The following is a 23041-nucleotide window of genomic DNA, read 5'->3' on the forward strand; positions in this document are numbered from 1 at the left end:
ATACAGCCTAAGACTGTTCCTGATTTAGTTGAGATGGATGATGGATCACTGCTTGCCTCTGGCCCCATCAGTCAAGAAAGTATAGTTCTGGAGGTGATGGCTGGGGAGCACCATCAGCTCCTTCAGTTTAACCTGATCTGGTCCCCACCCTTCCCTTGGATACTCAAGAATCCCATGGTTGGCAAAACATGACCCTCATATCTCTTGGCGTCAGAACACTGTGGTATTTCATTACAAGTTTTGCTGAGACAACTACCTCCTGACTTTCAAGCTCGAGCCACTGGAACCTCAGGCTGGACACCTTGTTCAGGCTTTGGAAACAGGGGGAGTTGCTTAGGCAACAGAGTGGGCTTCCTTGCTCTTAGGGTCAGCCATCACACTCCCCTCAAAATACCAAGAGTTTTCAGATGTATTCACAAAACAAAATGCAGACACACTACCCCCACACCAGGAATCCAACTGCCTGCAGTCTGATGCCAAGATTCCATTCAGCCGAATATATTCCATGTCAGAAACCAAATTAGCTGGCCTTAAGGGCTACATCCATGAGAATCTGGAGAAAGGTTTTTCTTGTATTCTATGTCCCCAGCCAAGGCCCCTGTCCACTTTTGAAAAAGAAAGATGGCTCCTTAAGACAACGTGTGGACTACCGAAATAAAATCACCATATGGAATCAATACCCGCTACCCTGATCCCAGAGCTCCTGGGCCAGGTAGGAGCAGCCTGTGTATTCACCAAGTTAGATATCAGAGGGGTTTACAATCTAGTCAGAATCTGCTTGGTATGGCCCCTTTAAATACTTGGTAATGCATTTCAGACTTATTAACATACCCGTGATCTTTCAGCATCTAATCAATGATGTCTTACGAGATATACAGCACCACTAAAGCTGTTACCTCACCCACCCCATCTCTCTAATATCTTGGGACCAACACAGCTACAACAACACTGCATACAACCTCCTAGATGACAGTAGTACTTCGTCCAAGAGATCCTAGACTTCCATATATGAAGAGGGAAGATATGTTACCTGTTGAGTGGGAAAGGTACAGGCCACCGGTGCAGTTCTGGGAACAAAACCATTATATGCACACTCCTGAAAAGATTGGAGCCTTCCACCTGGATAACTCCAGTCCTTTGGAACCCCCAAGGTCACCCCAAGGGAATGGGGGTGATGTGAGGATCCCAGTATTGAACCCAGGCTTGCTGTGTCTCTGGATAGCCTCCATGCCACAGAGGCACATTGAGACACTGCCTCTCATCGACAGCCTTAGTGCTAAAGGCTTACGGTCCGACAGCAGCCACACTCCAGACCCCCGCTTGGCTGCACAGACATCATTCGCATTGGATATATGGACTATACAAAGACCCCTACAGGAAGAGGAAGTTGCCTACACCGCCTTGCCTGGCTGCCTCACCTGACCTCACATTCCTAACTCACTGACCTGGCCCCTTGGATTGGATCTTCTGGCTAGTGACCCCTGTGAGAACTCTGATAATTGCACTGGACACATCTGATACTAATTGACCACCCGGCTACTGGACCACCCATGCACACCTGACCACTGCTCTGGACTGCCCCTTAGCCTGCCTCAGCCACTGGGCTTTACAGTATTCTATCAAAGATATTCCAAAAAATACAATTACATATTTAGAATGGAGTAAATGGAACGGATTTAATTAAGACTATGATATTCTGTCATTAATATTTTGACCATACAATGTAGCCAATGAGCTGTAAGCCTTTTATATCTGAGCCACTTGATCAAAAGACCCTGGCGATGTTCAAAGAACACAATGTGCATTATATATATGCAGCAGTTTGTGTCAAAATGAATGTTTGCGAAGAATGGATAATGTAAGTGACTAAAAAGTACTCGGAGGGAGAAGCAAAAGAGAGTCTTCAGTTCCTTTGTCAAGAAAGCAGTTTTATTAAATGCAAAATATATGATTCAGTATTTTATCTCATAAGCCACATGCACAAGCTTATCATCTGCATTTTGCAAAATTATAAATATGGAGTTAATATGCTACTTTGTCTACTGCTGTTCTCCTCGAAAGCTGAATTCAGTATTTAGAGCTTCTTATTTGATATCACATTTATTAAACTATGTCCTTTCAGTTCTTTTTTCATATCTACATAATGAAAATTCTTCCTTTTCAGAAAGAGATGATGGGAGTGATTGAGATGAAAAAGAATCCTAGTTGGCCAGGTGTATTCTTACTTATTATAATACGTTTTACTTATCCTATGGGATGCATTTGCATTCAGTATGGAATAGAGGCTACAGAAAATATCACAAAAGAAATCAGACGTGGAAAATGGGCAGCTACATAAAGAAGACCAAAAATGCCTGGGTAGAGTCATCAGGCACAGGATCGCATAGGTGAAGAAAGGGTTAAAAGAGGAGGGGTCAGAGTCAGACAACATTTATTGCAGCCCTAGCAGAGGGTGGTATGGCAAAGAGTCCATCAGGGGATGACAATGACAGGGAGAAGGAAGAATTGAGATGGGAGCAAAATGGGTGTTGTGGCAGCTGGAGCATGAGCTAATTCAAAACCTTCACCCAGGAAGACCAAGGCAGCACTTAAAGCTGTCCCGTCCCACCATCAGAAAACCTGAGGAGGAGCAGCAGTGGACACAGCACAGGTGGGATTTCTCTACCTTGGGCACACAGAGGCCAATTTCCACGACCCTGCCCCAGTCTGAGCATATGTCTACACTGCAATTAGAGACATGAGTGCAGCACGTGTAGACATACCTGAGCTAGCTTTGATCTGCTAGCTCAAACAACAGTAACAGTGAAGGTACCACAGCACAGGCTAGCCCTAGAGTACATACTCAGGGTCCTGGCTGGCTTGTACCCTACTGCTGCCCGTGCTGTGGTGGCTTCACTGCTATTGTTACTCAAGTTAGCTGGAACAAAATTAGCTGAGATATGCACATACTGCAATCACATCTCTTACTACAGTATATACATACCCTGAGTGGCTCTGGTTTGTGACCTACAATCAAGTTATTCTAAAAGGAGCTGATTTGGATCCACTGCACCATGAAAATGAAGGACATTTATACATTTTTATCTTAAGCCATAGAATAATCTGAATTGTAAGAAGCCATATTAACAGTGCATCAGAGCTTTCCTATGATTTGGCTGTTGTGGAGAAATATTAATCTCTCTATAATTCAATTGAAGAACATAAGTATGGCCATACTAGATCAGACCAAAGGTCCATCTAGCCCAGTAGCCTGTCTTTCGACAGTGGCCAATGCCAGGTGCCCCAGAGGGAATGAACAGAACAAATAATCAGGTGATCCATCCCCTGTCGCTTATTCCCAGTTTCTTGCAAACAGAGGCTAGGGACACCATCCCTGCCCATCCTGGCTAACAGCCATTGAAGGACCTACTCTCCATGAACTTATCTAGTTTTTTTAACCCTGTTATAGCTAGCTTCTTTTCACCACAAGACTGATTTTGCCCCATTTTCCCTTATTTCATCCAAGTCAGACAGATCCACCTATTATTTCAAAAGGATGTTTTATGCAGAAAGATTAGCATTGCCTCTTAACTCCTTCTTAATAAAGTTTCTTGCCTGATGATTCATATTTAAAGCTAACTACAGAGCCATGCAAACAAAGATATTTCTAATAAACTCTGCACTCAGATTCCAATCCCCTTTCTTCTTGATCCAGGCCCAGACTGGGCTTCAGGGCATGTGACCATTTGGATTATGACGGAAGCACTTTTATTACCAGTTCTGATGCCTGAGAACTTCATCATCCTGGTCCTGCAAAACACACTAAAGGTTGCTAAGGGCAATCTGGAGTCTGATCTGCATTTCTTTGTCACTGAACTCCTTTACTGTTATAAGACTCTTTTTGTTCATCATTATGATCTTTTTTTAGTTTAAGTTGTAATGTGGCCACTAAAGATAATTATCTGAGCCAACATCTGCTCCTCTGCTGGCTCTGACATCCCTCAAAGTAGGTGCCATCTCTGAGATACACACATTGTCTATTTGGTTGACAGTCACATTGTCTGGTGATTTCCATGTGGGCTTCTGTATCCTCTTGTTTGGAACAGACTGTCACCTATGTTTGTGTCACAGAGATTCAAGAGCCATTCGCCATTATCAGTTCAGATGTCTTCCACTGCTGTACCCATAACTCCTTCCCAGACAATGGAGTTGTTGCACACCTATCATCAACTTGATGTCATGTTTAGGCACATGAGTCAATATTTGCTGCATCTGCTTGCAGAATGTGTCCTTTTCAATGTCACCTGCTGCATTTGTTTGCAGCTTGACTATTGTTATTTTGTTGTTAACTGGCTTCCAAAACAGCACGGTCTTCAATGTGATGTTATCCTGCATAATTCCTACACTTCTTTCATGCATTCCTCCTCCTGAGTATAAGAACATAGCATCATCTGACACCATCTTGCCACTCCCTACCCATCTCGTCTCACCAACGCTAAGTATATTCAGATAGTATTTTTTTCATTTCTCATGTAAACTGTGCCAGGTTACATATTAAAGTATGTATGTTGCATATGCCTGCTCTTGTTACAATTTAGTTATCAGGATTCAATGTCTCAAGATCTTAGCATCCATTTGGCTTTTGCTGAGATCTGTCATTGTTAGGTTTTGAGCTCCCTCTGCATCTACAGTCCTCAAGTTTTGGTTTAACTTAACTGAACAGTTTCTGTTGCAGGAAGGTTTTACCTACATGAAAGAAGTGGAAGTGGGAAGAAAAGTGGGAGGAAAAAGTGGAAGAAGACAGTAGCTGAGACAGCAGAGAAGGAAGTGGGCCACTAAAGAGGGTGGAAGAAAGATGCATTGATTACATCTGGAAAATAGGTAGCAACTGAGGAGCTGCTAGCTCTGAAGGCAAAAAAGGAACAGTGCCAGACACAGGCAGAACTCTTACAGGTGGATGCAAGATACAGGAAAAATGACAAAGAGATAAAGAAGAGATATAGGTAAGATAAAAATGCCTGGGTTCAGGAGAAGGCTGCAGAGGCAAAAGAAGCAGCACAGAGAAGAGACTTCAAAAAACTCTATAGAATAACGAAGGACCATTAAGAAAGAACCAAACTAATGCAGATGATACCCATCAGGCAATCTCATGGACAAATGTTGAAAATGCATGAAGAACAAGTCAGATCATGGAAAGAACATTTCCATTCTATATTAAACTGTCCAGAGCCAATGATCATGGACAGATTTGAAAGAAATGCCAATGCTAAGTTAGAAATAGAAGAGGAACCAGTAACACCTGATGAAATTAAAGCAGCCATGTAACCCTCTTCCCTCTCAGGGTGACAGCACCCCTTTCCAGTGGCATCAAGAAGTTGGCACATAAATTCATTGGGTGGGGTCTTGACCTGCAATTGTGCAAGTTGGCCTAATAGCAGTTCAGGTCTCTCACAGGAGGATCTGACACACCTCCAGTCAGCCGGTAGCATCGGCCTCCCGGTCTCGCCCCCTGGGCATGGGCTAAGCACTTAACCAGTCTATAGCCCTCAGACTCCAGGCCAGGGCAAACAGCAACAGTCTATGGTTCAGGCCTTCTGGCCTAAGGTGAATGCACAGCCAGCACCACATGTGGGGCAGGAATCAAGGTTAGGGAGACCTGGGTCCACCCTACTCCACTGAGACCCAGACCAGGGCCATAGAAGCGATGGGCAATCCTGCCACAGGGTCAGCATGGAATCATGTGGCTGCTGATTCATGTCTTGGCAGCACAATTGGACCAATGTCTTGCTTCCCTAGGCTATTTCCTACCAGCTGCTGTTGGCACTGCTCTGTCACCACTGAGACTTGGCTCTCAGTCTCACAGACAGGCAGCCCTTCCTGGAGTCTTCCCCAGCGTCTTCTGTCTCCTGAGCCAATGGTTTGCCTGTTCTCTCCACTGTCAATCGTAGGTTCGGCTAAGGGCTCAGCTCCCTGGGAATGACATCTGCCTCCTTCCCTAGTCCAGCCCCAACTGAGCTGCAGGGCCCTGTTCTTATATTTCCTGCCCTGCCTCTGCACTTCCTGTGAGGGGGATGGGATGGGGTTAGCTGTGCCCACCAAGAGGAGTTAACCTCCTCCATACTGGAGGGTGGCTACTCTGCCTCACTACAAGCCATAAAAGGCCTCAAACAGGAGAAAGCTCCTGGGGTTGACAGAATTCAAGTAGAACATGTTCATCAAGAATGGAAAGATGGTATCATTAAGGCATTGCCCAAAAAAGGGTGATTTTACTCAGTGCAGGAACTGGACAAGTATTGCAATGTTATCAGTCACAGGAAAAGTATTCACTACTGTTATGCTGAACAGCATGAAGAAGTTAGCGAATGAAATATTATGAGAACAACAGGTTGGGTTCTATCCAGGTAGATCATGTTGTGAACAGATATTCACTGTGACAGATCATCAAAAATCTATCTTAATCAACTTTAAGAAAGTATTCAACCATGTCTACACAGAGACCCTGTGTAATATGGCTAGAAACTATGGGACACCAGATACACTGACCAACGTAATAAGGAGTTTATATGATGGAAGTACATGAGCACTAAGATCAGATACAGGCCTGAGTGGTTTTTTTTATCTGTGCATTAGCTGGCAACAAAAGACGTAGTGGACAGGGTAAAACATGTTAGCCAAAATGAGTTACATGACCTTGACTTTGCCAAAGACATTGCTTTACTAAATATGACATGGAATGGAATGATTGCCCTTACATCAGAGGTAGAAAAGGAAGCAACAAAAACTGGATTGAAAGTAAATGCAGAGAAAACTAAGATTATGTAGGTAGGAAAGTGGACAACAGATGCAAAGTTGCACATGGATAGAAAAGAAATCAAACAGGTAGATGAGTTCTGCTACCAGGGGAATGTGATGACATTGGAAGGTGACTCTGACAAAGATATTTGTATGAGATTAGGAGAAGAAACACCATTTTTGGAAGGATGAACAACATCTGGTCAGAGCTCTCCACACCAAATTAAAGTTCCACCATATGGAAGATGGGAGACATGCTAAGCAAGCATTGAATTGGGTACCAAAGTGAGGAAAGAGAGAGCAAGGAAGGCCAAAGAGCAACTGGCAGAAGACAGTAACAGAAGGTACTGAATGAACTGGCATTGCTTGGGAAGGAGTACCACAACTAGTGAGCAACCATAAGCAATGTAGGAACTGGACATCTCAGTGTATTAGCGGCACAGGTCTTTTGTATTAACAGCCCAATGTATTCGCGGCACTTTCCTTCTCACGCATCTTTGAGAAGGAAAGTGCTCAGAAGGATGCTTGAGAAGGAAAGTGCTCAGTTTGACTCTCGGATCCCAGGCTAAGTCTGAAACATGTGCAATTAGAAAAAAAAACATGTTTATAATAAAAACTAAGCTAACTTGCTCTAGAATCAATGAGAAACAATGACCACTGACCCTCCTGGTGCTATTTTTACATCTCTTTTCCAAGTAGAATTGTGAACAGTAGATTTTGGCTGTGTGAAGTACCTGGGGAACAGATGGGCAATTAGACTACATTTTGAATGGTGTCTGATGGGCTGGGAGTACATCAAATCTGCATGAAGTGATCTTGACCTCTGGCCTCCAAGAAGTGGTGTTGATGAGTTTGGAAAGGACTCTCATTCAGCCCTCCTCCATTGAAATCAGTGATGGGAGGGAAGAAATATGGGGATGATCCTCTACAAAGCACTCCAAAAACAGAATCAAGTAGGAGTCTGTTTAATTTAATGTTGCAATGAGGAACCTGAGTATTACAGTGCACAGGGCTGTGCATAACCCTAGACTGCTGCCATTTTGTACAGTGCCAGTTGGCTCAATGGTTAAAGAGGGCAACAGGGACCCAAGCCTCCTGAGTTCTGTCCATGGGTCTGTGAAACCTTGGACGAGTTCACAGGGAGCTGTGAAGATGAAATCATGATTGTCTGAGATCACTGGATGGAATGGGCTATAGAACTGTACAGAATGATTACTATGCATGCATTAGTAATAAAGTAATGATAATAGTTAATTCTGACATGGCTGTTTGTATACCAAGTCCCCCAACATGTTAATAAAATTTTCTTCAAAGTCACTATGCCTGCCCAAAATAGGCCTCAAATATTAAAGTCAGATATCCTTTGGCACAACTATCTTAGCCTGAAACCTCTGGCAACTGCAGCATTAAGCATAGTAACTTTTCAATGTTCCCATAAAAAATGAAATAGAAGCCTAAATTCTATTTAGAATTTGAAATATGAATCTGAAATATACTTTATTCAAACTTTATTGAAGAAACAATTTATTACAGCATTAATCTTCCTGATAAAAGGAAAGGAAAGTTTAGCCTACTAATAAGCTGTTTGGAAACCATGACTAATTAACCTAATTATAGCAGACTGTGACAAAATGGTTGTACGAGAACTGTTCCTCAAGTAACCACAATTGCCAAAACCTCAAAAGCTAATAAATCCTCACACAGTAACGGAACATAAACACTAATAAAGTTCACATCGTGCATATAATTTGTAGTAGAATCAATACTGCAAACAATGATCACAGAGGACAATCTAATGGCTATTTAATAGTATTTGGTAACAAAGAGCTCATGAGCTGAACAAAGATTTTTTTAGCGAGATATTTACAAAATGTAACATTTTGTTACAAAAGGGTGAATTTGCTATGCTCAGAAACACCTGTTTTTATTGTGCACTAACCTTAAATAGTCATTGAATTTGTTTTTAAAAGGTCAAAAATAAAATGCTGCTGTCTGAACATGTAAAACACCTCACTGAACTATGGAAGAACAGACGACGTGTGTTTATTTTTAAAAAATTCATTCATTATTATGCAACATCTCTGCAAGAATGAGCAGGGCTAGTTTGGCCTCAAAGTTCCAACAACATTTTACATAGCACTGCCAGTTAAAACTTAGAGCAGTGAGGACAACACTGACAACTTGCAAAGAGTTCAATGCATGTGTAAAATGGAGCAGATTTCAGCCACCTGCATCTTTAATATAGAGGTACAGCCTATGGATATGACAGGTCTCAGCCTGTGGCCAAGTTCACGCTGAGACCAGAAGTCCCTGGGTGCCCATCTTCTGTATTAACAATGAGGGGAATGGGGTGTATTAGCTGCCCTGGTTCATGAGCCCATGGTCCCTTTGCATCTTGAAGCTTTGAGCCAATGGTCTCCCAAAAATGAAAAATGGGGGAGGGGGGGTAATCAAGATGGTAGCAGGGCTCTCTGTTTTTTAACCACAGTCTAGTTTGAGTCTGTCCTGGTTCATAAGAACGTTTGATCTCAGAAGCAGTGGTTCCCACATTACATTGTAAGACCTCACCCCAGCACAGAAATTAGGGGTTATTAATAGCTGAGATATCAGGTCTAGAACCCACTGCAGTGCAGAAAGCTCAGTGGCCATGCTCCAGAACGCTTTAAACTAACAGCTGCATGGGCATCAGTAGAGATGTGTCATAAAGTACCATAAACAAACACCTTCATCACATTCCTAGATCACAGCAGTTACCAGAGATTGGTCATCAGCAGCAATACAACTACAGATATGGCTCCCGATTCCGCAAGATACTTAACCATATGTGTAACTGTAAGCAGAGGACTCACCCACTGACGTCAGTCTACTAGTCATATGCTTGAAGTTAGGCATATGTTTAAGCACTCTGCTGAACCAGGAAGTACATTCCATGCTGGTTGGCTGGCAAGCAGTCAGGCAGGCCAGAAGGGTCACTCCTTCACCCTCCCTCCCCCCACTGCAGCAGCTCTTAGACCATTCCATTATGTCCCTGTGCACAAGCCTTGCTAAGGTCATATCAGCTGGTATTGTCAGAGCTACAGCCTCCTGCAGTAGTGTCTGCACCACAGCCTCAGATACTTGTCTCAGCCTTAAATTGCCCATATCATCTTGACCATGCATAGCACCTAGGCACCAAAGGTCCCAAAGTGCTTTGCAAACTGTAACCGCTCAGCATCTGCTGAGGGGTTACAGAGGAGGAAGCTGATGCATGGAGAGGGAAAGTGACTTGCCCAAGGTCATGCAGGGAGCCAGTGGCATAGTGAGGAATAGAACCCATTGCTCTCACCACCAGAGAAAACTGCTTTCCTATAGCAACACTTTGTGCTAGCTCTGGACTGTGTTCCATCTATTGACTGCTAGAGGGATTGATCCAAAGCCTACTGAATTATCAAGAAGACTCCCATTTACTTCACTGGACTTTGACTCAGATATCGATACGAGATATTGATGACATTTATTTTAAGTTAAACAGTTACCTTGATGCCACCCCATGAGCGATTAGACAGGAACTCCACTGGACTCGTGACTCCTGGCTGTGCTGGATATCGAAACAGGAAGTCCAGCTCCACCATGTTAATTTCATTATTCATCAGAAGTATCTGCAATGTCCAACAAATGATGTACCTTAGCACTCCTATACGGATTCCTGGAGTGCAGCAGAACAGATTAGAACATTCATTGTAAGAGTCATCACTTGCCAGAATGTGTGACTAAAATGCCAAATGGGGCTGGCAAAATATACATCACAGAGATGTGGAGTAGAAAACTGAGGAGCTGGAACAAACACATGGAGTCCACTGACCCAACAGTGCTAAGGTTCTAAAACAGGACTTGCATGGGGCTGTGGACCAGATCCAAAGGGGCAACAGAGAGCAGCTGGGAATCCCTCATGGCATGAGGAAGCCTTAGGGGTGTGGTTGGTTCTCCATCACTTGCAGTCTAAGTCAAGACTGGGATCTTTCTCAAAGATATTCTGTAGATCAAATAGAAGTTATGGGCTTGATGCAAAAATTTCAAGGCAAGGTTCTATGGTCTGTGCTATGCAGGAGGTTAAACGGTTATATACATAAACACAATGATTCCTTCTAGACTTAAAATGCATGACCTTAGGGACAATGAGGTACAGTGAGCAACCGTTACATAAACAAAACAACCACATGCAAGTATCCTTATTCCATTAAAGAAATTAAAGCATTTGCCCTTCTTTTTTCCAAGAGCTAATACATTTGGTACACAAGAATCATCCTAAACTAAATCCAGAACTTTAACAATGTACAGTCAGTAAACTGGCATCCAACCCAAATCATCTCAAAGTGATTTGTTGGGTTTTCACATGTTCCACCGCAAAGAATTTTCAGTTCTCCAAAATACCATGAAAACTTAAACCTGGGTTGGTGTGTGTGTGTGTGTGTGTGTGTGTGTGTGTGTGTGTGTGTGTGTGTGTGTGTGTGTGTGTGTGTGTGTGTGTGTGTGTGTGTGTGTGTGTGTGTGTGTGTGTGTGTGTGTGTGTGTGGGGAGGGAGAGCGGGTGAGCACAAAATCACACGAAAGGAATTGGCCAAAAATTTTGCACGATTTTTCACACAGATTATGTCACTGCAATGTGCCAGTTTTGGCCAGCTCTAACCATTTTGCCCACATGGGATCACTTAGTGATATGAGAGAGGCATTCAGAGTGTTGTGAGAGCCTGTGGAATCTGTGTGAATAGCTCACATTTCCTGAGAGTGGTGTCTGCAGCAGCTGTGGGCTGGAGATGGTCATAGAATCATAGAATATCTGGGTTGGAAGGGACCTCAGGAGGTCAACTAGTCCAACCCCCTGCTCAAAGCAGGACCAATCCCCATATCTGCGACATGCACCCATTATTATTGTTCTCATGTTGTCAGGGGATGATTGGTGACTTTTCCTCATTTTTTATTTATTTTTTATTTTATTTAACACCTGACTATCAACCTCATTTTTTTCCTCATTTTTTATTTATTTTTTATTTTATTTAACACCTGACTATCAACCTCTGGAGCAATAGCTTTGGCAGTATCATGGAGTCATGTTAACGTTTCTACAATTAAAGGGATGGGTGAGTTTTCCAGCTGAAGTGGGAATTACCTTATTTTGACATAGATAAAAATAACGAGCCTCTTATCACCAACTCACTCCACTTACTGTTAAGTGCAGAGATTTCATCGCCTGAAGTAAACCCATTCAATATTTTCAACAGATAATATCTACTTACCAACTCAACATGTGCTATTTGTATATGTTACCTAACAAAGTTAGGTGTATATTTCCCGAAAGAGTATGTATGTGTTGTGGATCAGAGTTAAGGCTTTTTATGTAATGTAGAAGGTAACGTTTTACATGCCAGTAATTTTACTAACAAGGTGTACCGACTTAAAGAGTAATGGAATATTTATATAAATCACTTTTCCTGGTAATGTCTATACTTTTTAGTGCCTAGGCTTTTTATAGTGTAATGTTTTTGTTATAGAATATGGACAAGGATAATATTACTCACTGGAGTGAAAAGAAAAGGAGGACGTTTGGCACCTTAGAGACTAACAAATTTATTAGAGCATAAGCTTTCATGAGCTACAGCTCACTTCATCGGATGCATTCAGTGGAAAATACAGTGGGGAGATTTTATATACACAGAGAACATGAAACAATGGGTGTTACCATACACACTGTAATGAGAGTGATCAGGTAAGGTGAGCTATTACCAGCAGGAGAGAAAAAAACCTTTTGTAGTGATAATCAAGGTGGGCCACTTCCAGCAGTTGACAAGAACGTGTGAGGAATGGGGGGGGAGGGAATAAACATGGGGAAATAGTTTTATTTTGTGTAATGACCCATCCACTCCCAGTCTTTATTCAAGCCTAAGTTAATGGTGTCTAGTTTGCAAATTAATTCAAATTCAGCAATCTCTTGTTGGAGTCTGTTTTTGAAGTATTTTTCTTGAAGAATTGCCACTATTAGGTCTGTAATCGAGTGACCAGAGAGATTGAAGTGTTCTCCGACTGGTTTTTGAACGTTATAATTCTTGACGTCTGATTTGTGTCCATTTATTCTTTTATGTAGAGACTGTCCGGAGAACAGTCAACTGCTGGAAATGGCCCACCTTGATTATCATTACAAAAGGTTTTTTTTTCTCTCCTGCTGGTAATAGCTCATCTTACCTGATCACTCTCGTTACAGTGTATATGGTAACACCCATTGTTTCATGTTCTCTGAGTATATAAAATCTCCCCACTGTATTTTCCACTGCATGCATCCGATGAAGTGAGCTGTAGCTCACGAAAGCTTATGCTCAAATAAATTTGTTAGTCTCTAAGGTGCCACAAGTACTCCCTTTCTTTTTTCAGATACAGACTAACATGGCTGCTACTCTGAAACCTGTCACTGGAGTGAGTTACCTATAAATTAACTATTTGTGTGGAGGGATAACCTACAGCCAAGTCAGATCTGTGTTCCATACTGTTCATTGCATGTTATACTGTAACATTTATCATACTGTCACTCGCTGCACATACTTTATAGCAATTTTATAGCATAACAGCAGTCACTATTTATTTACTTATTTTCATTTCAATACGTAGGCATAAAAAGGACTCACACTCTGGGCTATTGACATACCAACAAATCACTAAAAATACAGTCAAGTTAAGACGAAAACAGCAGCAGCGAACCAACTATCCTTTCTCCACATTCAAGCAGCCTGTCCCTAAAGGCCACCTTCCCCATCAGTTCCCTGGGTTCCACAAGCAGGCATCACTGCTCAAACAGCAATTTGCAAACTTAATGTGAAACAAAGCATCTGTAATTGTTAGCAGTGAGAGAAGCACAAGGGGAAAGAACTTTCCCAGGCCACACATGTTCGCTGCACATATGCTGAAGGGCAGGAATGGGGCTTGGGTTTCCTCCTGGAGGACAGCATGCAATGCCAATAACTTCACTTATCACACATATTATTCCATCTAAATGAGGCTGCGCCTGTTCTTTACCTGGAAGGTCACTTGGGCTGTGTAGGTCAGTTTGTCACACTCAAACAGCCCCCTGGTGGTATACTGGAACACAGAGAAGGTGATGCTGTCGATCAGGTTTAGAACGCGCTCTTTGAGGCTCTCGTCTGGAGAGGCCCTCTCCACTGCCTTCTGAAATACGACACTGAACGCCTGGGTGGGGGAACAGGAGGAACATCACCGATGTTTTACAATTACTCTTTTAATGCCCTGAATATTGTATGTAACATTCCCACAGCTGAAGCGGATTCAGTTTCTTCTATTTCATAAACAAAGCAAACAGCCAAATGGTATGAACTGACAGCTCTAAACCGCTGTGTAATGGGATTGGACACTAGGACTTGGACTAGCTTTTTTCACACTCTCTCTCTCTCTCTCTTTTCTAAGGCAAAAACATTTACTTGCTGCTCTTTTGAGAAGTATTCAGCCATAAAACAATGACACTCTCCATGAAATTATGCTCATTTGGATCCAGGAAGGTAGTACATAGGCAGGCTCACTGAATTAAAACAGAATGTCTAATGGAAATATTTCACATGATCTGTCATAGGGATTATAGAGCTATGTTTTGCAAACATTGAGCTGAAAGACACTGGAGTCCCCAGAGGAGAACATACCTTTACATTGCAACAAGACGTGATGTGGGAGGTAACAAATTCCCTTAAGTACAACCCCCCCACCCTCCAACCCCATGACTTTTTTACTGCCTGGATTCAGCAGAAATGACAAGAGAAGGGTAGATGATACCCAATGATCTGGGAATTATATTAACCCAATAAGGTCGCCTCAGGACACCCACTGAGGAGGAAGCTATTATGTAAAATATGAAACATTTCTGATGTAAATGGGAAAAGACTCAAAAGCCTTTGGAGCACGCTGGAGAAAACACATTAGCAAATTACCAAATGCTACTGAAGAAAACCCCAACCATAGCTTGGTTAAAAACGAGAAGACTCCATAAAGTGGAAACTAGCTAATCTGAAATAACCAGGCCAGTACAAATTAATAACACTAAACAAGCCAGATATGGCTGTGCAGATAAGAGTTATTTTTAGGGTTTTATAGGCCCAAGCAAAGAGAAAACAATACAGTTGTAAATTAGACTAATATTGGTACATATTTTATTGCTCAATTATTTGTAGAATGTATGTTTTCCTATGTAAATTTCTTGTTAGAACATGTGCAGAGACCCATGTAAATCTTATGTACTCCAATTTATAACGGGCTTTGTAGCTAAAGTTATAACATCATTTGTGAAGTATTTTGAAATCATCTCTGCACATCTCTACAAGATAAATTATAATAAGAAATTATGAAGTATTAGTTAAAAACATTTTAGGAATCATTTTCTAGGTATTTATACACACTATTAATGTTACTGAAAAAACTCCCATAGTACAGATGAAGTGAATAAAGGGTGAAATCTCAGATGTTCCTATACCTGCTACGTGTGGAATGGATCTACTAAAATGTGTACTTGTAAGGAAGATACTCTGCACATTTCCCTGACAAAATAATCTCAGCATGTGTGACAGGGTTGGGCGGATGGCTACAGGAGAGTAAAAGAAGGCAGATATATTAGCCCCAGGTTAAGTAGGTCCCTTTTCCCTGGTAAGGTAACAGGGAAGGTTCCGGGACAATCAGGAACCTTCTGGAGACAATTAAGACAGACAGGATGATTAGAACACCTGCAGCCAATCAAGAAGCTGCTAGAATCAATTAAGGCAGGCTAATCAGGGCACCTGGGTTTAAAAAGGAGCTCATTTCAGTTTGTGGTGCGCATGTAGGGAGCTGGGAGCAAAAGGCACTAGGAGCTGAGAGTGAGAAGGCATACTGTTGGAGGACTGAAGAGTACAAGCATTATCAAGTTTATAAACTGTTTAGAAGAAGTCCTAGACCAGGAGGCAGACTCCCCTTTACCCTCACAAAGCTGGACTCCATCAATCAACATCTCCTATCCTTTGTGAGCATGCAGCATTGTTATATTTACACTGGAACTAGCTTGTCATCTGAAAGACCTAGGCAGTATTTGTTCCGAAGCTGCCATGGCCCAAATGTGTGTCCTCCTCTGATGGACTCCTTTGCAGGAAAAGACCCAGAAGAGCCTCTGGGCACCATCTGACTGGCCACGAAGAAGACTCTGGAGGGTTATTTTGTCAAGGCAAAATTATTAATTATTATTATTATTATTATTATTTGTATTGCAGTAGCAGCTAGGAGCCCTAGTCAAGACCTGGGGCTCCATTGTGCTAGGTGCTGCACAACCACAGCACACAACAATAATCCATGCCCCAAGGAGCTTACTGACCAAGTAGACATCCTGAAAGTTAACCTCTTTCCCCACCAGTCAAGGTAGGGGGAACCAGCTGGTGAAACAATGTCCAGACTTGAAACCAAGAAACAATTAACTATGAATTTACAGCTAGCCACACATTTTAACCTATACCAAAAGACTAACTCTCCTACTCTAAATCCCAGTGTAGAGCAAAGACTGGATTCTATGTCCACTCAGGCTGGCAAAAGAAGGGAACTTAAGGATAGAAAAAACAGATGAGTTCAACAAATTGGCAGCTGGCCTGGAGGGCTGTGATCTGAAGCTGACCTTTTGATTCTCATACGAGGGGGTTTAGGCTGTGGAGAATTGGGAGGTTCTCTTTTTCTGTCTGTATGCTGTCCCTTTTGTGACTGTGATTTATGGTTATTGCCAGTGAAGTTCTGGAACAGCCTTCCAAGGGGAGCAAAAAACCTATCTGGCTTCAAAACTGAGCTTGGTAAATTTATGGAGGAGATGGTATGATGAGTTTGCCTACAATGGCATGTAGCTGATCTACGAGTGCTAGCAGCAAATATCTCCAAGGGCCAGAGATGGGACACTAGATGGGGAGGCCTCTGAGTTACTACAGAGAATTCTTTCCCATGTGTCTGGCTTGTCGGTCTTGCCCACAGGCCCAGGGTCTAACAGATGGCCACATTTGGGATCGGGAAGGAATTTTCCCAAGTCAGATTAGCAGAGCTAGCTTGGGGGTTTTCGCCTTCCTCTGAAGCATGGGGAATGGGTCACTAGAGTAAATGGTGGATTCTCTATACTCTGAAGTCTTTAAATCAAGATTTGAGGACTTCAATAACTCAGCCAGAAGTTAGGGGTTTACTACAGGAGTCAGTGGGTGAGGTTCTGTGGCCTGCAATGTGAGGGTTGCACCCCCCTTTAATCCTGTCTGTGTCCCCTCGGTGCCTGGGCCGGGCATGGGGCTGCGGCTCCATGGGGAGGGGGGGAAATGTGGACACATTGCACAGCTTTAATCTGGGTCTCTAAAAGCTCCTCAGGGTTTTTACTGATTTGGTGTAGCCAAGTTAATCATGGATGACTGTCTGGCCACTGTCAGCCAATGGCCAGCCAATGTCCCCTCCAAGTCATCATAGAATATCAGGGTTGGAAGGGACCTCAGGAGGTCATCTAGTCCAATCCCCTACTCAAAGCAGGACCAATCCACAACTAAATCATCCCAGACAGGGCTTTGTCAAACCTGACCTTAAAAACTTCTAAGGAAGGAGATTCCACCACCTCCCTAGGTAATGCATTCCAGTGTTTCACCACCCTCCTAGTGAAAAAGTTTTTCCTAATATCCAACCTAAACCTCTCCCACTGCAACTTGAGACCATTACTCCTCGTTCTGTCATCTGCTACCATTGAGAACAGTCTAGATCCATCCTCTTTGGAATCCCCTTTCAGGTAGTTGAAAGCAGCTATCAAATCCCCCTCATTCTTCTCTTCTGCAGACTAAACAATCCCAGTTCCCTCAGCCTCTCCTCATAAATCATGTGTTCCAGTCCACTAATCATTTTTGTTGCCCTCCGCTGGACGTTTTCTAATTTTTCCACATCCTTCTTGTAGTGTGGGGCCCAAAACTGGACACAGTACTCCAGATGAGGCCTCACCAGTGTCGAATAGAGGGGAACAATCACGTCCCTCAATCTGCTGGCAATGCCCCTACTTATACATCCCAAAATGCCATTGGCCTTCTTGGCAAAAATGGCACACTGTTGACTCATATCCAGCTTCTCATCCACTGTAACCCCTAGGTCCTTTTCTGCAGAAGTGCTGCCTAGCCATTCGGTCCCTAGTCTATAGCGGTGCATAGGATTCTTCCATCCTAAGTGCAGGACTCTGCACTTGTCCTTGTTGAACCCCATCAGATTTTTTTTGGACCAATCCTCTAATTTGTCCAGGGCCCTCTGTATCCCATCCCTACCCTCCAGCGTATGGACCTCTACTCCCAGTTTAGTGTCATCTGCAAACGTGCTGAGGGTGCAATCCACGCCATGCTCCAGATCATTAATGAAGATATTGAACAAAATCGGCCCAAGGACCGACCCTTGGGGCACTCCACTTGATACTGGCTGCCTGCTAGACATGGAGCCATTGATCACTACCCATTGAGCCCCACAATCTAGCCAGCTTTCTATCCACCTTATCGTCCATTCATCCAGCCCATATTTCTTTAACTTACTGGCAAGAATACTGTGGGAGACCGTGTCAAAAGGTTTGCTAAAGTCAAGGAACAACATGTCCACCGCTTTCCCCTCATCCACAGAGCCAGTTATCTCGTCATAGAAGGCAATTAGATTAATCAAGTATGACTTGCCCTTGGTGAATCCATGCTGACTGTTCCTGATCACTTTCATCTCCTCTAAGTCCAGTCAAGACCTCAAGTCCAGTCTTCAGGACTCAATGTGTGGTGACTTTATCTCTGAGGTGGGCTATATGACCAAAAATGCCAGCTGGCTGTGACATCTGATGACTTGAATCTTCTTGAGACCAGTTCTCAATAATACATTCCTATTACTGATAAAATCATACCATTTTGTGCCCAGTAGTAACCGCTGGCAATGCATATGAAATGCCTCAAGCAGCCTGATGTCTTGTTTAAGGAAGAAAGCTCATGCCCTGCAACGTCATGCTGACTCCTAGGGATGCCACCCTTCAATCTTTAATTGAACTATCGCCACCTAACACAACACACTACTGCACTGCACAGCCATGACTCACATCGTTGGGAAGGGGTCGCTTGTCTCTCTCAGCCATGTAGACTGTGCACTATTTGTAGGAGAGACCATCTTGCAGATGACACAAAAATTGGGAAAATGGTAAATAATGAAGGGGACAGGTCACTGTTTCAGAGCAATTTGTATCACTTGGTAAACTGGGTGCAAGCAAGCAATATGTAAACGTATACACCTGGGAACAAAGGATATAGGCCATATTTACAGGCCATACTTACAATAGTGACTATGAAGGTGATTTGGGGGTTGTGGTGGATGATCAGCTGAACATGAGCTCCCAGTGGCCAAAAAAGCTAATGCAAACCTGGGATATGTAAATAGGGGAATATTGAGTAGGAGTAGAGAGGTTATTTTGTCTCTGTATTTGGCACTGCTACAACCACTGCTGGAATACTGTGTCCACTTCTGGTGCCCACAATTCAAGAAGGATGTTGATAAATAGAAGAGCGTTCAGAGAAGAGCCACGAGAATGATTAAAGGGTTAGAAAACGTCTTATAGTGACACAGACTCAAGGAACTCAATCTATTTCACTTAAAGAAATGATAGAAGTGATTTCATTACAGTATCTACGTGGGGAAGAAATATTTAATAATGGGCTCTTCAATCTATCAGAGAAAGGCATAACACAATTTTGTGGCTGGAACTTGAAGCTAGACAAATTCAGATTGGAAATAAGATGCAATTTTTTTCATAGCGAGAGTAATTAACCATTGGAACAATTTACCAAGGGTTGTGATGGATTCTCCATCACTGATAATTTTTAAATCAAGATTGGACATTTTTCTAAAGGATCTGCTTTAGGAATTATTTTGGGGAAAATTCTCTGGCCTGTGATCTATAGGAGATCAGACTAAATGATCATAATGGTCTCTTCTGACCTTTGAATCTATGAATATTTCTGTTGTGTTTGTAAAGCGCCTAGCACAATGGGATTTGGGGGGGAGGGATAGCTCAGTGGTTTGAGCATTGGCCTGCTAAACCCAGGGTTGAGAGTTCAATCCCTGAGGGGGCCATTTAGCAATCTGGGACAGAAATTGGGAATTGGTCCTGCTTTGAGCAGGGGGTTGGAATAGATGACCTCCTGAGGTCCCTTCCAACCCTGATATTCTATAATTCTGGTACAGGACTGGGACTCTGAGGTGCTACTGAAGCAATAAAACCATGAAGTGCCATTAGAAAGCCATAAACAACAGCAACCTCCATGAAAACCAAGTAATAGAAGGGATTAGGTTATATCTACTTTTATAGTGGGAATTAAAATACGCTCCCCTCCACCTAGCCAAAGAAAACAGATTCCATTCCACCTTAGTATGTTAATGAGGTAACTAAACTGTCCAGCAGAACTCTGGGGAGCTGGGAGAGTTCTTGTCACTCTCAAGGGCAGTACCTTCAAAGAGAACTGGTACATGGGGTGAATGGTGTTGAGGTCATTCATGATGAAGTATAGCAGAGAGGCCCGTGCTGCTGCAGGCCGGTAGTGCTCCCTTGCCTCATTAATCTTTGTTTCTGTCACCTTGGACTCCTGGACCTGTGAGGAAATTAAAGACCAAAACAATCATGAAACTATTTTAATTGTGCAACTTTCTCTCACCTCAGAAAAGATGGGGATGGGGAGAGCAGAGCTCTTCTGCTGCCCCTGTGTGAGGTTAATGCCTATCACAAAACTGGGTGACCAAAGACAGGACAAAAGCCCCTCTGATCATGGCTACAGAGCAATTCTCTGCACTGCCGAGCAGTGAGAATTGGCTGCTGTGATTTCACAGACTGCAGAGTGAGAACTTGAGTTGTTTAGCAATTCAAATATTCCCCCTCTGAGCCACGCAGGTTTGTTTTCTGGGTGGTAGGCAGTGACAGTTAGACGTGGACAGTGCTTATACTAGGAACAGCTGGCATTGGCTAATTTCTTTGGGTTGTGTGCTGTGAGGCAGGTTTTGGTACATGTTTGTGTCGGCTCCTCCCCTGCCTGTCTCTTTCTGGAATTGAAAAGTGCTGTCACAAAGCGGCTGGGAAAACCCAAGATCTGCCAGCTGCAGATAAGCACTCTGCTGTATTTCATTTCACGATGCCCAATTACCTGCTTCCACTGGACCCCTCTGAGGTTCCCCACAATATGCCCTACTCCTGACAAGCCTTAATCATTTTTATCATCAGCTAATTTTTCCTCACTAATCGCACCCCACATGTGGGTCATTAATAAATGTAGGGTACCAAACAATTCTAGGCCTAGCTAGCACTGCTTCCAGGGTGACTCTGCTATTAACTCCACTCCAAGCTGAGAATTGATTATTTACTCCTATTCTTTGATTTGCTTCTCAAAGAATTTAATCCAGGACAAGACCATATCTCTTGCCTGTGTGGCTACCAAGCTGTCTTCACTGCCTGTTGTGAGGAACTTTAGGAAAACTCTTTTGGAAGTCTATTAAACCCACCTGTTCTCTACTCCCCCTTGTTCTAGTTAACTTTTTCACAGCACTTTGATGGGTTGAAGAGGCGTGAACGAGCCTTACAGAAGCTAATTTAGTTTGCCCCCCTCATCATACATGTATCTACGGATTTTCTTGACTAATTCATTCACATTTCCTCTTATTCAAATAAGGCTCATCCATCTGTAGTATCCAGGATCACCCTTAGCACCACATTTAAAGGTGAATACAATCTGATATGGTTACTTGGTACAAAGCAGAGATCACTCGTAATGTGGTCTATTTTAATAAATGAAGATGTGAGCCAGTGAGGGGTTGTCCTGGGGAATGGGGGGCCCTGACTGGCAAGGAGAACGGATTAATGGTACAGACAAAATGTTGAGGCCTGATCAATACAGGCTGCATGTGCAGGGTTCTGACAAGCAAGGTGCCGGGAGGCTAAACACTCCCATACTGTCTTGCACAGCTGGCTTAATGACTCATTTATTTTTCTTCACCTTTACCCTGCGAGTTTTAAGGTGCAGCTAGGTTACAGATTGACAATAGAGAGCTGCAGCATGAGGGTCTGTGCAAGCAGCTTGCTGCAGAAAAGATGACAGAGAAGTTGCTAAATGTCACTTTTACCCTCAGGCTGTAGGACTTTTATTGAAGTTCCACCTTTACCTGACAGCAGATGCATGACTCAGAGGGAATTCGTAGCATACAAAAGAGGGAATCCATGAACTGCTATGAGAACTCCCATGATGGTGTTTGCATTTCAAGACGCATGAAATTTAATATGAATAAGTGCCACAAGTGTATGGGGTCAGGTTCAAAAATAAATCTTTCCATTGTTAAGAATTAAAGTGAAAGACAAAGTTTGATTTACAGATTTGTAGAAACTTTAGGCCTTGTCAGCACAAGTTAGTTGCACCAGTGTTACTGAATTTGGTTTTTAAACTGGTGTAAGCCCACATGTGGACACCCTGATTTTGACTGAACAGCAAACAGGGTGGGTGGAATTTGATTGTCCTTGTTTTAGAAGCTATAACTGCTGGAAACCTGCATTCCGAAGGGAAAAGAGAAATGCTGAAAGACCATTGCATTCTCTCCACTGGAGCCTGATTCGGCCCCACAGCAAAGGCTAGTTCCCATGCCCAGTGGTTTGCAAGGAAGGTGCAGCCACATGAAACATTGCAAAGCTGAGGACGTAGATACATAAAGTATTTCATTGGATGTAAGCAAATGAGAAGGCAAACCATCACAAAACAGAGTCAGAGGGAATACACTGCTGGCTTTGGCTTCCCCAGACACCATCAATCAATGGCTCAGTCTTAAGGCTATGAGGACAATTGTTTCTAGAATTCACACAGCCTTGCTAAGATGTCCCGTGTTCTCCTTTGTGACTGAGCCAGGCCTGTAGAAGTTCAAACAAAATATCTTCGTCAAGCAGAATAAATATGATTTCACATTCAGAGCTGTTAGAAACAGCCTAAGAGTGGAGGGGAAACTGTTAGCCTCTCAGCGAGGTGGGGGTCCCATGCTGAGAAATGAGAGCTGTTGTTCATGCTTGAACCCCTTGCAAAATGATAGGGAAGGGATGACTTAAGCCTGACAGATACAGGGAAAATGTACAAACAGTAAGACAAGGTGTGTAAATAATAACGGTGAGACAGTGCAGACTGGTTTAAAAACCAAATTTACACCCATGGGAACTAAATATCTCAGTTTCTGCAGATTGAATCTGG

The 23041-nt window shown here is 43.0% G+C and overlaps 1 protein-coding gene across 5 annotated transcripts in view; it reads right to left on the minus strand.

Annotated features, from left to right (window-relative positions):
- Positions 1 to 23041, minus strand: part of DNAH9 (dynein axonemal heavy chain 9) — a 402978-nt gene that overhangs the window by 83419 nt on the left and 296518 nt on the right. For all 5 annotated transcript variants that reach the window (XM_038371718.2, XM_043496454.1, XM_038371730.2 and 2 more), the window contains 3 exons: positions 20279 to 20419; positions 13812 to 13982; positions 10287 to 10409 (listed from right to left, as the gene is read on the minus strand). In XM_038371718.2, the coding sequence (XP_038227646.1) occupies positions 10287 to 10409; positions 13812 to 13982; positions 20279 to 20419 (435 nt within the window). The remainder of the gene's footprint in view (positions 1 to 10286; positions 10410 to 13811; positions 13983 to 20278; positions 20420 to 23041) is intronic.

The sequence above is a fragment of the Dermochelys coriacea genome, chromosome 14, assembly GCF_009764565.3.
Source record: "Dermochelys coriacea isolate rDerCor1 chromosome 14, rDerCor1.pri.v4, whole genome shotgun sequence".
In the NCBI taxonomy this organism is placed as follows: domain Eukaryota; kingdom Metazoa; phylum Chordata; order Testudines; family Dermochelyidae; genus Dermochelys; species Dermochelys coriacea.